Genomic DNA, 16401 nt, shown 5'->3' with positions numbered 1-16401 from the left:
AAATTACTTAGTATTAGTAAATTTTGCCCCTAATCGCTATACCGCGAGTATGGGCATGTCTAGTAAACAGTGAGCAGCCTGTGACTGCTCACTGTTTTAAAAAAAAAAAATAGTGCCCCCCCCGGCCCTCACCCCTGAGCGGCGTTTGGGGGCCCTAAAGTAAAATGATGGGGGGGGACCTATTGTCCTCCCACTGGCCCCCATCCCTGAGCGGCGGGTGGGGGACCTAAATACTAATAAGAAGGGGGGACCTAATGTCCTCCCCCTGGCCCCCACCCCTGAGCGGTGGGTGGGGGCCCTAAACAAGAATAAGGAGGGGGACCTAATGTCCTCCCCCCTGGCCTTCACCCCTGAGCGGTGGGTGGGGGGCCTAAACTTGAATAAGGGGGGGGACGTTATATCCTCCCCCCTGGCCCCCACCCCCCACCCCTGAGCGGTGGGTGGGGGCCCTAAACTAAAATAAGGGGGGGACCTTATGTCCTCCCCCCTGGCCCCCACCCCTGAGCGGTGGGTGGGGGCCCTAAAGAAGAATAAGGGGGGGAACCTAGTGTCCTCCCCCCTGGTCCCTACCACTCAGCGGCAGGTGGGGGCCCTAAATGCTAATAAGGGGGGGGACCTAAGGTCCTCCCCCCTGGCCCCCACCCCTAAGCGGCGGATGGGGGCCTTAAATACTAATAAGGGGGGGACCTAATGTCCTCCCCCTGGCCCCCACCCCTGAGTGGCGGGTGGGGGCCCTATATTGTAATAAGGGGGGGACCTAGTGTCCTCCCCCCTGGCTTCCACCCCTCAGCGGCGGGTGGGGGCCCCAAAAAAATCCCCCCCAGGTGACTAGGGGTCCCCAAACCCCTAGTCACCCCCTCCCTCCCCAATAAAAATTATCCCCCTACCTACCCCCCTCACCCTAAAAACTAATGAGGGGGGGACCTTCAACTAAGTACCTGTAAAAAAAACAAAAAACTTACCATTCGATGTTTTCATTAGGGCCCCCACCCGCCCCTCAGGGGTGGGGGCCAGGGGGGGGGGCAGTAGGTCCCCCCTTTAGTTTGACTATATAGCCACAGGCTGCTCACTGTTTAATAGACATGCCCCTACTCGCGGTATAGCGAGTAGGGGCATAATTTACTAATACTAAGTAATCTTTACTTCGTATTAGTAAATTTGGCTGAAAGACCAATTCAGGTCTTTCAGCCTTTTAGTCAGTGGCGTACATACCAGGGTCGCAGGGGTCGCGGCTGTGACCGGGCCCGGCCCACCAGGGGGCCCGGCCGCCCTGCGACCCGGTATGTACCCACTGTGGCCAGCCTCTTTCCCTGGGGGGCCCAGGAGCCGGCCACCTCAGGGCCCCCAGAGGTTGGCCGTGGTATCACCGGGCTGGCGGGCGCGCGAGGGAGCACTTTCCCCTGAGTGCTCCCTTTTCAGCTCCCTCGCGCACCGCACTGATCCCGGAGCCGGAAGACGACGTCATCTTCCGGCTCCGGTATCAGTACGCGGCGCGCGAGGGAGCTGAAGAAGGAGCACTCAGGGGAAAGTGCTCCCTCGCGCGCCCGCCTGCCAGATAACCCGCCCAGCAGCACCACCACCACTGGACCCCAGGGAATCCCCTCAGCACTTCTAAAAGTAGGGAGGCTGGGGGGATTACATAAAAAAAAGTGTGTGTGAGTGTTAGTGTGTGTGAGTGTTAGTGAGTGTGTCAGTGTTAGTGAGTGAGTGTGTGTGTGTGTTAGTGAGTGTGTGTGTGTTAGTGAGTGTGTGTTAGTAAGTGTTAGTGAGTGTGTGTGTGTTAGTGAGTGTGTGTGTGTTAGTAAGTGTTAGTGTGTGTGTGTTAGTGAGTGTTAGTGAGTGTGTGTGTTAGTAAGTGTTAGTGAGTGTGTGTGTGTGTGTGTTAGTGAGTGTTAGTGAGTGTGTGTGTTAGTGAGTGTGTTAGTGAGTGTTAGTGAGTGTGTGTGTGTTAGTAAGTGTTAGTGAGTGTGTGTGTGTTAGTGAGTGTGTGTGAGTGTGTGTGTGTATGTGTGTTAGTGAGTGTGTGTGTGTTAGTGAGTGTGTTAGTGAGTGTGTGTGTGTTAGTAAGTGTTAGTGAGTGTGTGTGTGTTAGTGAGTGTTAGTGAGTGTGTGTGTGAGTGTGTGTTAGTGAGTGTGTGTGTGTGTGTGTGTGTGTGTTAGTAAGTGTTAGTGAGTGAGTGTGTGTGTATGTTAGTGAGTGTGTGTGTGTTAGTAAGTGTTAGTGTGTGTGTGTGTTAGTAAGTGTTAGTGAGTGTGTGTGTGTGTTAGTGAGTGTGTGTGTGTGTGTGTGTGTGTGTGTTAGTGTGTGTGTTAGTAAGTGTTAGTGAGTGTGTTAGTGGGTGTTAGCTAGTGTGTGTTAGTAAGTGTTAGTGAGTGTGTGTGTGTGTTAGTAAGTGTTAGTGAGTGTGTGAGTGTTAGTGAGTGTGTGTGTTAGTAAGTGTTAGTGAGTGTGTGTGTGTTAGTGAGTGTTAGTGAGTGTGTGTGTGTGTGTGTTAGTAAGTGTTAGTGAGTGAGTGTGTGTGTTAGTGAGTGTTAGTGAGTGTGTGTGTGTTAGTAAGTGTTAGTGTGTGTGTGTTAGTGAGTGTGTGTGTGTTAGTAAGTGTTAGTGAGTGTGTGTGTGTGTTAGTGAGTGTGTGTGTGTGTTAGTGAGTGTGTGTGTGTGTGTGTGTGTGTTAGTGAGTGTGTGTGTGTTAGTAAGTGTTAGTGAGTGTGTTAGTGGATGTTAGTGAGTGTGTGTTAGTAAGTGTTAGTGAGTGTTAGTGAGTGTGTGTGTGTTAGTAAGTGTGTGATTGTTAGTGAGTGTGTGTGTTAGTAAGTGTTAGTGAGTGTGTGTGTGTTAGTGAGTGTTAGTGAGTGTGTGTTAGTGAGTGTGTGTGTGTGTGTGTGTTAGTAAGTGTTAGTGAGTGAGTGTGTGTTAGTGAGTGTGTGTGTGTTAGTAAGTGTTAGTGTGTGTGTGTTAGTGAGTGTTAGTGAGTGTGTGTGTTAGTAAGTGTTAGTGAGTGTGTGTGTGTGTTAGTGAGTGTGTGTGTGTTAGTGAGTGTGTGTGTGTGTGTTAGTGAGTGTGTGTGTGTTAGTAAGTGTTAGTGAGTGTGTTAGTGGGTGTTAGTGAGTGTGTGTGTGTGTTAGTAAGTGTTAGTGAGTGTGTGTGTGTGTTAGTGAGTGTGTGTGTGTTAGTAAGTGTTAGTGAGTGTGTGAGTGTTAGTGAGTGTGTGTGTGTTAGTGAGTGAGTGTGTGTGTGTTAGTGTTATAGTGTGTGTGTGTTAGTGTGTCTGTTAGTTTTAGTGAGTGTGTGTGTGTGTTAGTGTGTGTGTCTGTTAGTGTTAGAGTGTGTGTGTCTGTTAGTGTTAGAGTGTGTGTGTCTGTTAGTGTTAGTGTGTCAGTGAGTGTGTTACTGTGTGTGTCTGTTAGTGAGTGTGTGTTTAGTAAGTGAGTGAGTGTGTATGTCTGTCACTGAGTGTGTGTCTGTTAGCTAGTGTGTATGCTAGTGTGTATGCGTCTATTCATGAGTGTGTATGTCTTAAGCACTTACCTTTCTCCAGCGCCGGACACCCTTGGCGCTGGGGATCTCTCCGCCACTCAGCTCCGAATGCGCATGCAAACTGCCCATAGGAAAGCATTACTCAATGCTTTCCTATGGACGTTCAGCGTCTTCTCACTGTGATTTTCACAGTGAGAATCGCAGAAGCTCCTCTAGCGGCTGTCAATGAGACAGCCACTAGAGGCTGGATTAACCCTCAGTGAAACATAGCAGTTTTTCTGAAACTGCTATGCTTTCAGCTGCAGGGTTAAAACTAGAGGGACCTGGCACCCAGACCACTTCATTGAGCTGATGTGATCTGGGTGTCCGTAGTGGTCCTTTAAGTGTATGTCTATCTGCATGCACTGGCGTACATACCGCGGCCGCTCTGACCAGGTGCCCACCGCCAGTTCGCGCAGAGTAAGCGGGGGGGGGGGGCCACGGATCAGTTTTCGCACCGGGGCCCCATGGGCTGTGTGCTTTTAGTAGATAGCTCCCTAATACCGTGGGAATTAGGGAGTTATCTACTTATTCATTCCTGTCATTACATTGACTGGCCAAGTAACTTACATTTTATATGAATGTATGTTACTTGATTGTTGTAAGTGTTGCAAATGCTTACAGCTGAATCCTGGCTATGTTTGTATACTTTTTATTTAAAATTGTTTACAATGTAACATTCTTCTTCTTTCACTGGGTAAGTATATTAGTACTTAGGAAATACTGTGCTTCGGAACTTCAGCACTTCGGCACTTTGACACTTTGGAACTTCGGAAATTCGGTAACTTCGGGACCTCGGAAATTCGGCACTTCGGCAATTCGGAAGTACCCGAATGTCCGAATTGTCCGACATTCGTCAAAATTCATATTCGGACCGAAACGAATTGCACATGTCTAGTCTGGGTGCCAGGTCCCTCAGGTTTTAACCCTTCACATGTAAACATAGCTTCTTACCATATAAAAGCAGGAACTACTTATTGAGCACTATGTTGTTCTAGCCCACACTTTATCTTGTTTCGTATTTTCAAAAAATAGTGAAGCCAATTCTCGACATTTCATCCACCTTTTGTATTTGTGCCTTGTCGTATGCCATCTTGTGAAATGATTTTTCATGCAAGTCTGTTAACCTACGCACTACAAATCAATTATATGCAATTAAATTGCATATAATTGAAATACAAATGACAAAATTTAGGTAAAGTAGCTCATTGCTGATACTGGAATACTGTAAACAGGGTGAGTTATAAACAGAGTATACGTCCAAACTTTCCTAGGTTCAGCGGTGCCATCCCAAATTTGGGCTTCTCTCCTGCTGTCTTGTGTTAGTTACTTAATCAGCATAGCGTGAACGCATCAAAAGATACAAAATTAAGCCCATGCCTACAGTGCTCCAAATGTGCTTGTGTTGCCCTGAATGGGGTTGGCACAGGTACCACATTCACTCCAGGCTAACACACACCTACATTGTTCAGTCCCCCATCCTTTTCAGACAGAATTACCTCTTTATTGTGTCATTGGTATGAAGGTATGACCAGAACAGGGACAAACTTTTACGTGACCTCACCTTGCCACCTGCTATGGCTTACTGACTATTTAGGTACACACAGTCAATGCTGCATAGTGATAACTTTTTGCATTTATGAAAAGCGTAAACATTAATAATTTTTTTTTTTTTTTAAACAACCCAACTTTAACATATTATCCTCTCCACGATAAGGAGCTCTGAAAAGGGCAGAATGCTTTTAATTTAAATCACCTACTACAAACTCAGGACAGTGACCCAAATTTGGCTGCTGAGCAGTATGAATATTGTATGACAATTCATATGCAGCAGGTTTCCATAATTTATGACTTGAACTTCTCTTAAGCAAAATGTACTGCTGGTCACAATTTACAGCACAAACTAAATGGCTGGTCACAATTTACAGCACATTGACTGAAATACGGCCGACGTCGCAACGCAATCTGAAGCCCACGCTGTGTTTACGCCGCACGTAAAGCACGCTCACAGTTGGACTTTACCAAACGCTCCGATTGGCGGGGGGGTGTCCCGGCCCGAAGTTCTTGTGAAAGCGCGGCATTGAGGTGCCGCTCTGCACACAGTGCCCGGTGTGGTTAAAAGAGGCCATATTTGTGTGAGAGAAAAAGGAACGAGCGGTTGAGGGCAGAGCAGGTTTGTTTGGAGGAGAAGGAGTGAGGTGGGTCGGCCTCCCCCGCTCCGGTTAAAGTGGGCGGGCCCGGCCTGGCAGCTAGAGTAGCGGCAAGATGGCGGTAAGTGCGAGTGTCCCGGGCTGGAGTTATGACAGAGGGAGCCCAGTGCTGGGAACCACAAACTGTGTTTTATTTCAGACATGTTCATTGGAGGCTTACTGCTCTTTATCTACCGGGGGGAGAGTCTGATAGGCCAGATACCCAGGGACACACAGTGTTACTGCCCCCAGGGAGGGGGGGGACACACAGTGTTACTGCCCCCAGGGAGGGGGGGACAGTGTTACTGCCCCCAGGGAGGGGGGGGGCAGTGTTACTGCCCCCAGGGAGGGGGGGGGAGACAGTGTTACTGCCCCCAGGGAGGGGGGGGGAGACAGTGTTACTGCCCCCAGGGAGGGGGGGGGGGGAGACAGTGTTACTGCCCCCAGGGAGGGGGGGGGGAAGACAGTGTTACTGCCCCCAGGGAGGGGGGGGGAGACAGTGTTACTGCCCCCAGGGAGGGGGGGGGAGACAGTGTTACTGCCCGGAGGGGGGGGGGAGACAGTGTTACTGCCCCCAGGGAGGGGGGGGGGGGGAGACAGTGTTACTGCCCCCAGGGAGGGGGGGGGGGGAGACAGTGTTACTGCCCCCAGGGAGGGGGGGGGGAGACAGTGTTACTGCCCCCAGGGAGGGGGGGGGGGGGGGAGACAGTGTTACTGCCCCCAGGGAGGGGGGGGGGGAGACAGTGTTACTGCCCCCAGGGAGGGGGGGGGGGAGACAGTGTTACTGCCCCCAGGGAGGGGGGGGGGGAGACAGTGTTACTGCCCCCAGGGAGGGGGGGGGGGAGACAGTGTTACTGCCCCCAGGGAGGGGGGGGGGAGACAGTGTTACTGCCCCCAGGGAGGGGGGGGGGAGACAGTGTTACTGCCCCCAGGGAGGGGGGGGGGAGACAGTGTTACTGCCCCCAGGGAGGGGGGGGGGAGACAGTGTTACTGCCCCCAGGGAGGGGGGGGGGAGACAGTGTTACTGCCCCCAGGGAGGGGGGGGGGAGACAGTGTTACTGCCCCCAGGGAGGGGGGGGAGACAGTGTTACTACCCCAGGGAGTGGGGGGGACAGTGTTACTACCCCAGGGAGTTACTACCCCAGGGACAGAAACAGATACATTCTCACTGACATACACTCTCGCACACTCACTGACAAGCACACATTCACTCTCACTGACAAACACATGCAAACTCCCTAACAGACACACATACACGCAGTGTTACTGCCCCCCCCGGGAGGGGGGACACACACACACACGCAGTGTTACTGCCCCCAGGGAGGGGGCACACACGCAGTGTTACTGCCCCCAGGGAGGGGGGGGGGGACAGTGTTACTACCCCAGGGAGGGGGGGGGGACAGTGTTACTACCCCAGGGAGGGGGGGGACAGTGTTACTACCGCAGGGAGGGGGGGGGACAGTGTTACTACCCCAGGGAGGGGGGGGGGGACAGTGTTACTACCCCAGGGAGGGGGGGGACGGACAGTGTTACTACCCCAGGGAGGGGGGGGACGGACAGTGTTACTACCCCAGGGAGGGGGGGACGGACAGTGTTACTACCCCAGGGAGGGGGGGGGACGACGGACAGTGTTACTACCCCAGGGAGGGGGGGACGACGGACAGTGTTACTACCCCAGGGAGGGGGGGGGAGACAGTGTTACTGCCCCCAGGGAGGGGGGGGGGAGACAGTGTTACTGCCCCCAGGGAGGGGGGGGGAGACAGTGTTACTGCCCCCAGGGAGGGGGGGGGGGGAGACAGTGTTACTGCCCCCAGGGAGGGGGGGGGGGGAGACAGTGTTACTGCCCCCAGGGAGGGGGGGGGGGGAGACAGTGTTACTGCCCCCAGGGAGGGGGGGGGGGGAGACAGTGTTACTGCCCCCAGGGAGGGGGGGGGGAGACAGTGTTACTGCCCCCAGGGAGGGGGGGGGAGACAGTGTTACTACCCCAGGGAGGGGGGGGGAGACAGTGTTACTACCCCAGGGAGTGGGGGGGACAGTGTTACTACCCCAGGGAGTTACTACCCCAGGGACAGAAACAGATACATTCTCACTGACATACACTCTCGCACACTCACTGACAAGCACACATTCACTCTCACTGACAAACACATGCAAACTCCCTAACAGACACACATACACGCAGTGTTACTGCCCCCCCCGGGAGGGGGGACACACACACACACACACGCAGTGTTACTGCCCCCAGGGAGGGGGGGGGGCACACACGCAGTGTTACTGCCCCCAGGGAGGGGGGGGGGACAGTGTTACTACCCCAGGGAGGGGGGGGGGACAGTGTTACTACCGCAGGGAGGGGGGGGGACAGTGTTACTACCCCAGGGAGGGGGGGGGGGACAGTGTTACTACCCCAGGGAGGGGCGGACGGACAGTGTTACTACCCCAGGGAGGGGGGGGACGGACAGTGTTACTACCCCAGGGAGGGGGGGACGGACAGTGTTACTACCCCAGGGAGGGGGGGACGACGGACAGTGTTACTACCCCAGGGAGGGGGGGACGACGGACAGTGTTACTACCCCAGGGAGGGGGGGACGACGGACAGTGTTACTACCCCAGGGAGGGGGGGGGGCAGTGTTGCTACCCCAGGGAGGGGGGGGGGCAGTGTTACTACCCCAGGGAGGGGGGGGGGACAGTGTTACTACCCCAGGGAGGGGGGGGGGACAGTGTTACTACCCCAGGGAGGGGGGGGGGACAGTGTTACTACCCCAGGGAGGGGGGGGGGGACAGTGTTACTACCCCAGGGAGGGGGGGGGGACAGTGTTACTACCCCAGGGAGGGGGGGGGGACAGTGTTACTACCCCAGGGAGGGGGGACAGTGTTACTACCCCAGGGAGGGGGGGCAGTGTTACTACCCCAGGGAGTGGGGGGGCAGTGTGTTACTGCCCCCAGGGACACAGTGTTACTGCCCCCAGTCATGACAGAGGGAGCCCAGTGCTGGGAACCACAAACTGTGTTTTATTTCAGACATGTTGATTGGAGGCTTACTGCTCTTTATCTACCGGGGGGAGAGTCTGATAGGCCAGATACCCAGGGACACACAGTGTTACTGCCCCCAGGGAGGGGGGGACACACAGTGTTACTGCCCCCAGGGAGGGGGGGACACACAGTGTTACTGCCCCCAGGGAGGGGGGGACACACAGTGTTACTGCCCCCAGGGAGGGGGGGACACACAGTGTTACTGCCCCCAGGAAGGGGGACACACACAGTGTTACTGCCCCCAGGGAGGGGGACACACACAGTGTTACTGCCCCCAGGGAGGGGGACACACACAGTGTTACTGCCCCCAGGGAGGGGGACACACACAGTGTTACTGCCCCCAGGGAGGGGGACACACACAGTGTTACTGCCCCCAGGGAGGGGGGGGGGGGACACACAGTGTTACTGCCCCCAGGGAGGGGGGGGGGACACACAGTGTTACTGCCCCCAGGGAGGGGGGACGCCGGACACTGGCCCGGGGAGGGGGGGGCGCAGGACACTGGCTGGGGGGGGCGGGACACTGGCCCGGGGAGGGGGGGCTTGGGACACTGTCCTGACTCACAAATGCACACACACTCAGTTACTCAGTGACATACACACACTGGCACATACAAACACACTGATGCATACCGGCACATGCACACACACACTCTTAGATACACACAGTGACAAATACACAAACCTTGACACACAGATATACTCTTTGACAGAAACAGATACATTCTCACTGACATACACTCTTGCACACTCACTGACAAGCACACATTCACTCTCACTGACAAACACATGCAAACTCCCTAACAGACACACATACAATTTTTATTTTTTATCTTTAACGTTTTACTCCACCCTGCCCTCTTACCTTTAGGAGTGCTGGCATAGAGTCCCTGTGGTCCAGTGGGGCTGCTGGCGTGTGGACGGCAGTGATCTCCCTGCTCAGCTCCCTCGCACGCCTCTTAGTGATGCTGGAGTGACGTCATATTTCGGCGACAGCATCACTGCTGTGCGTGCGAGGGAGCTGAGCAGGGAGATCACTGCTCCTTCACCACCCGCGGCCATTTTATTTTGAAAAATTTTGTCGGAAAACTGATTGGGAAGCGCTGCCATAGGAAAATCGTGAATAAATCAATGCTTTAGTATTGTGCTTCCGCATCATGTGTCTAAGTAGCGGGAAAGCGTCTCTAGTGAATGTCGTACTGACAGCCCCTTGGGGTGGACTTAACCTTTCAATGTAAACATTTAATGTTCTCAGAAACTGCAGTGTTTTCCATTGCCGGGTTATGGGGACAGGGACACTGACGACCGTTTCACTGAGATTAAGTGGTGTGGTTCACTATAATGTTCATGTAATGCTCCAGGTCTTCTCCATTGCAGAAAAACTGTCCCTTCTCAGGCATTCAAACCATTGAATAAACACTTGAAAATCACCTATAGCATGTCTTAAAACCTTTTTGTTTATTAGGTGTCCTGTTTTTTTTTCTTTTGTCATAAAGGTTTAGCAAAGGATATCATAATCTAGGTCAGACAAAGCAAAGTCAAATCAAATATTGAAAAGGAAGAGGAGAAATAGAAACATGTAATTTCTAGTTTTCTCTATATGTTCTCTGAATTCTAAATTTTTATTTTTTTGTTACATGGATGGATGATATGCCTTTACAACAGCGAATCTGTATTTGCTGCTTTTGATTGTAACTCTGTTCAAATCTGAATGTAGTAGAAATTGGCATTCAAAGTATAACCATTACAATAAGTTGTGTAGCAGCTTTGCAGGCCTATAGTGCCTACTACCACCCTTCGACCTAATGTTGATTAAATGAGACGGCAGGGATATTAAGCCAGGTCTCGACTTCATTTTAAAAAAAAATAAAAAAATTTTTATCTAGCAGCCAGCTAAAAAAGTTAGCGCCTTTTTTATTATTATTATTTTTTTTTTTTAACTACAGAAGTTTAATTTCCAACCAGCAAAATGCAATTCTTAAAGGAACACTATATTCACCAGAACCACTGCAGATTGATGTGGCTGTTCTGGTGCCTATAACCTGTCCCTGTAGCATTTTCAGTGTAAACTCTGCCTTTTCAGAGAAAATACATAGTTTGCATTGTGCCTAGTAACACCTCTAGTGCCAGTCACTCAGACGGCCACTAGAGAGTTCTATGTCAGTGCTGCACCTATGTTCAGCGTATCAATGCTCTGCATGGAGGCGCTGAATGTTACCCATAGAGAACATGTGCAATATCCTCCCAATGCTTTCCGATGGGAGAGCCTTGGTTTAGCTGAGATCATAAAGATTGAGGATATCCACCATGGAGGAGGGCAGGTACCTAAACAGACACACTCTCTGATCGTCACTGACAGATACACACTCACAAATTGACATTTTTAATTTAAATCCAACCAGCCTGCCACCTTTGGGAGAGCTGCATGGATCTTTCCCTGGGATTCTGTTGGGCTGCTCTCTAATCTTCTTGCCGTTCCTCTTTGCTCCCCTACACGCTCGCTAGTAATGCCGGGGGCCGGAGTGACATCCTTTTCTGGCTCCCGGCATTACTAAATCGTGCGAGAGAGCGGAAAGGAACTGCAGAAGGCTTACTGCTCCTTCGCTCGCTGCCTCCTTGCTACCTCAGCCGGCCGCTTTAGCTAAAGGGCTAATTTGTCAAGCCCTGCATTAACCTGGCAACAAAATCACTTAAAGGGACACTATAGGCACCCAGACCACTTCAGCTCATTGAAGTGGTCTGGGTGCACTGTCCCAGCCCCCTTAAAGCAACACTATAGGGTCAGGAACACAAACACGTGTTCCTGATACTTTAGTGTTAAAAACACCATCTGGTCCACCTAAAAATAGTAAACATCTTACTTTTATACCAGTCTGCTGCTGCTAGCTCTGCCCCTGATCTGCCTGCTTGGCTGACATCAACAGATGTGTTAATCAAAAGCCATTTACGATGCTTTCGTATTGGAAAGTATTTGTTTGGCTAAACTTGCCAAGAAGGCAGATCAGGAGCAGAGCCAGCACAAGCCAAACAGCCCTGGCCAATCAGCATTTCATCATAAAGATGATTTGAATCCATGAATCTCTATGAGAAAAGTTCAGTGTCTCCATGCAGCAGGTGGAAACACTGAATGGCAGTGCTGAACTGCCAAAGGAAGCACCTCTAGTAGCCATATGAGAAGTGGCCCTTGGAGTTATCACTAGGCTGTGTGAAAAGACTGTGTTTACTGCTAACAGCCTGAAGTGAATAACTATACTCACCAAAACAAATACAATCTGCTGTAATTATTCTGGTGACTATAGTGTCCCTTTAACCCTGCAAAGCTTATTATTACAGTTCTTCTAAAACCTGCAATAATTAGCTTTGTGGGTAACTCCACCTCTAAAGGCTGTCTACCAGACAGCCACTAGAGGGACTTCTGGGCTGTTAGGTGACTTTTGGACTATGCATGAGAACATCCAGCATCACTGGAATCCCCATAGATAATCGTGGTATAGTGCTTTCCTATGGGGAAAATCCTTATGCGATTGCAGCAATTGTCGCGCGTGCACATTATGTATACCCTGCTGGCTGACGTCGGTAGTTCAGTTGTTGCTGTTATTACTTCTTGACTGCAATCCTATAACCAGCCTGTAATGGGGGGGGGGGGTCATCTAAACTGCCTTTAGCTATTGCAATACATTTGAATAATCCCACATTAAGCTTTACAGTAGCACAGACATCATTACTGCTATTGCTAAATTCCTAACTTTCAATTGTAAGGATCTTTTAGTTGTCTCCTAAAAAACAGCATTAGGACAATGGGATTGCATTTCTTAATTTGATGGCTCTTTTATTTTTCAGGATAAGGAAAAGAAGAAAAAAGAGAGCATTCTTGACCTCTCCAAGTACATAGATAAGAACATTCGAGTGAAATTCCAGGGTGGAAGAGAAGGTACTACTACGTTGGATTTGTTTGTGAAGTAGTGTTTTGTACTTGTGATTGAAGGAACACTAAAGCGCTTGGAATGCAAACATGTATTCCTAAAGTTTTCTATCAAAGTTTTTAGAAATGCCTGTGGTGGCAGTCTGAGTGACAGCCACTAGAGATGGATTTAGGCAGCAATGTAGACACTGCATTTTCATAAATATTGATAAGCTGGTGGCATGTAGCTCTGGTAGTGCAGTACAAACCTAGCTTGATTCCAAGACCCGGTAGACATTAGTCTCTCACTACTTTTAGGGAACTAGAATTTGTCCCAGGCTACCAGGAACTAACGTCATGTTAGTTGCTTGCAACATTTGTACAGGTCTTAATATTTAGGTGACCTATAGCAAATATGTGACTCTTTCCTTGTTCTCCTAGCAAGTGGCGTCCTGAAAGGGTTTGATCCTCTACTGAACCTTGTATTAGACGGCACCATAGAATACATGAGAGGTGAGCATAATTGAGTGTGATTTGCAAAATGTAACTTTGTACTGTGGCAGCCTTCACCATTTCTGATACAAAGTACGTTGGAGATGAACTGTGTGTTATTGACGATGGTTCATTTATTTTTATTGTATTAACTATGTTTATACTTCATTTGTTGTCTGCAGATCCAGATGACCAGTACAAACTAACAGAGGACACAAGACAGCTAGGACTTGTGGTTTGCAGAGGGACATCTGTGGTTCTAATTTGCCCGCAGGATGGCATGGAGGCTATCCCTAACCCTTTTGTTCAACAGCAGGATGGTTAATGTCCCATATTGAACTTCACTTTATGCCTCAGGTCCAATGTAACCAGATTCCTTTGGGATATACCATACTTCAAGTTGAAGATTATGATTTTTGTGTTGGTGGGATTTTTTTTTTTTTTTTTTTTTTAAATACTAAAAAAAATCTGTGTTTTATTTTTTTTGTGATGACTAAAATATGCTAGCTTAGTCAAGTCAGGACTTGCATTATGTAATAAATATTCTAGTTTTGTTCATGTCTTCCTCTAGGTCTTGGTGTTGTACAAGCCCGAGCTCAGCCATCAAATATTTGCTGTCTTGTCTTTTATATATTTCTACATGCTATGTGGGCTCACTGTGTTCTGGTTTCAGTGCTTGATCATTATCATTAAAACCCAGTTAAATATATTTTCATAAATAGTATTCTAGTTGAATGATAAAGTAGAAATCAGTCCTGAAAGGTAATTTCTAAGACCAAAATTCAATCAGGAAGCATTTCTTGAATTATTCTTAATATATAAAATATATATATATATATATATATATGTGTGTGTGTATATGTGTATATATATATATATATATATATCTCTATATCCGTGTCTCCAAGCACCAACATATCTTAATGAAGCAGTTTTGGTGTATAGTGTCCCTGCATTCTCTCTGCTCTATTCTCTTCTGTTGCTCTATCATCTTCTATGGGTCTTTCTCTGCTGTGTATGTAGCACTAGCCCCACCTGCCCTAGCTGTGACACATATGGTCTCAATGTAAAAAACTGTTTCATTTTTATAGCATAGTGTTGTGGAAGTTCAGAAGTTCTTATCTCCTGCTCTGTTAGTTAAACTTTAATCACACACAGGAGGCGCTTACAGGCAATTAATAGAGCAGGAGATTCAAAAGTAAACACACTGTACAGTAAGATAAGCTAAACAATTTAAGTTCTTTCTGGAAGTGTGTAGGAAACCTGTGTGAGCCAGGCAATGTGTGCCTTGTGCTGCATTAAGAAAGAGATTTAACTCTTTTAAATGGCAGAGAATGTAGCAGTTTGACTGAAGGGAAATTATCTTATTCCCACAACTGCTACATTAAGCTAAAGGTGTTTTGGTGCTTAGTGTCCCTTTAACTGTAATGCTGTGTTTACCCACTGGATATTCCAGTTAGTTTTACTCATTTCTAAAACAGACATTTGTGCAATACTGTTAGGTGATCTAGGACCTCACCGTGACAGTAAAAATTGTATTACAATTTAAAAGACTGAAGTCACAGAGACCACTTTTATCTCAATTAAGTGGTCTGGGTTCAGTGGTCCTGTCACTTTAATTCTACAATGTAAAACAATGCCATTTATTCCTGACAGCCACTAGAGGCACTTCCTCCTCTAGAACGGAGATAACATGGTCTTGGAATAAAATTCTGATAGAAGCATTTTATTGTAAGAGCACAGCAATATAATGTGCGTGCCTAGTTTCATTGACTGATTGGAGAAGATTGTGGGTGATGTCAACTTGAATGCTGAAATCAACAGGGGAGGAGCTTAATTCACAGCGAACGGATCCTGGTACTGGAAACGAGACAAGCCAACTTTAATTTTTGGAATAATGAGGGGATGGACTTTTGGTGCCTGTGCTTCGTATATGTGGCAGCTTGGTCTTCACTAACCAGAGTCTCTTCTTTCTGGTGGTGTAGTTGGATTGCAGAAAGGGGTGCGGGGAGACAGCGCATGTAGAATTGTTCCAAGATCCAGTGATGTATAGAATGAACAAAGAAACTTAATATAAACGTAGTATATTAAAAATCTTGGTGGAGTATAGATAACAGAAATGCACATACAATTTTCTGGAACTTATGTTCAGCTCAAGATTGATGCGCATGGACGGAACAATCACTGTGTGTGGATATAATGGTAGATCCAGGTACTTCTTGGTGAGTTTTTTATTCTCAGGCTGTGAATTGTTGTACCACTGGTCGGCAGTCAGATGTCAAACAGAGAGCAAATACAGGTATTGCTCAATCCTATAAGGCTTGGGTGGTATGATCCCCACCAAGGATGTTCCTGTGAGAATCTTTAGGATAAAAAATATATTATATATATATATATATAATTTTTTTTTATTTTTATTTTTTCCAAAGATGGGTCTAGAGCAGGCATAGGCAACCTTCGGCTCTGCAGATGTTTTGGACTACACCTCCCATGATGCTTTGCCAGCATTATTTGTGTAAGAGCATTATGGGGGATGTAGTCCACAACATCTGGAGAGCCGAAGGTTGCCTATCCCTGGTCTAGAGTCTCCAAAGCAGTATAAAACCAGCTTTATTTGGAGATAATAAAAGGTATAAAATTGATAACACTAATGCGTTTCTCCTTTAACAGGCTTTTTCAAAACACTTTGAAAAAGCCTGTTAAAGGACCACTATAGGCACCCAGACCACTTCAGCTTAATGAAGTGCTCTGGGTGCCAGGTCCAGCTAGGATTAACCCATTTTTATTTTTTTATAAACATAGCAGTTTCAGAGAAACTGCTATGTTTATAAATGGGTTAATCCAGCCCTCAAAGCCTCTAGTGGCTGTCTCATTGACAGCCGCTAGAGGCGATTGCATGATTCTCACTGTGAAAATCACAGTGAGAGCACGCAAGCGTCCATAGGAAAGCATTGATAATGCTTTCCTATGAGACCGGCTGAATGCGCGCGCAGCTCTTGATGCGCGTGCGCATTCAGCCGAATGGGAGGAGAGGAGGAGGATCGGAGGAGAAGAGCTCCCCGCCCGGTGCTGGAGAAAGGTAAGTTTTAACCCCTTTCCTCTCCCCAGAGCCCGGCGGGAGGGGGTCCCTGTGGGTGGGGGCACCCTCAGGGCACTATAGTGCCAGGAAACTAGTGTTTTCCTGGCACTATAGTGGTCCTTTAAAGGAGAAACTCATTAGTGTTATCAATTTTGTACCTTTTATCATCTCCAAATAAAGCTTATTGTTTATACTG

The 16401-nt window shown here is 48.7% G+C and overlaps 1 protein-coding gene across 1 annotated transcript; it reads left to right on the top strand.

Annotated features, from left to right (window-relative positions):
• Positions 1-5782: 5782 nt before the first annotated feature.
• On the top strand, positions 5783-13835 carry LSM7 (LSM7 homolog, U6 small nuclear RNA and mRNA degradation associated). The gene is made up of 4 exons (XM_063456622.1): positions 5783-5788; positions 12574-12664; positions 13076-13147; positions 13309-13835. Exons 1-4 carry the CDS (start codon positions 5783-5785, stop codon positions 13449-13451), a joined length of 312 nt encoding a protein of 103 aa, XP_063312692.1. The 3' UTR covers positions 13452-13835.
• The last annotated feature ends 2566 nt before the right edge of the window (positions 13836-16401 follow it).

Source organism: Pelobates fuscus, chromosome 5 (assembly GCF_036172605.1).
Source record: "Pelobates fuscus isolate aPelFus1 chromosome 5, aPelFus1.pri, whole genome shotgun sequence".
NCBI classification, from domain to species: Eukaryota; Metazoa; Chordata; class Amphibia; order Anura; family Pelobatidae; genus Pelobates; species Pelobates fuscus.
The sequence above is the reverse complement of the archived record's forward strand: the minus strand, read 5'-3'. Positions and strand labels throughout refer to the sequence as shown.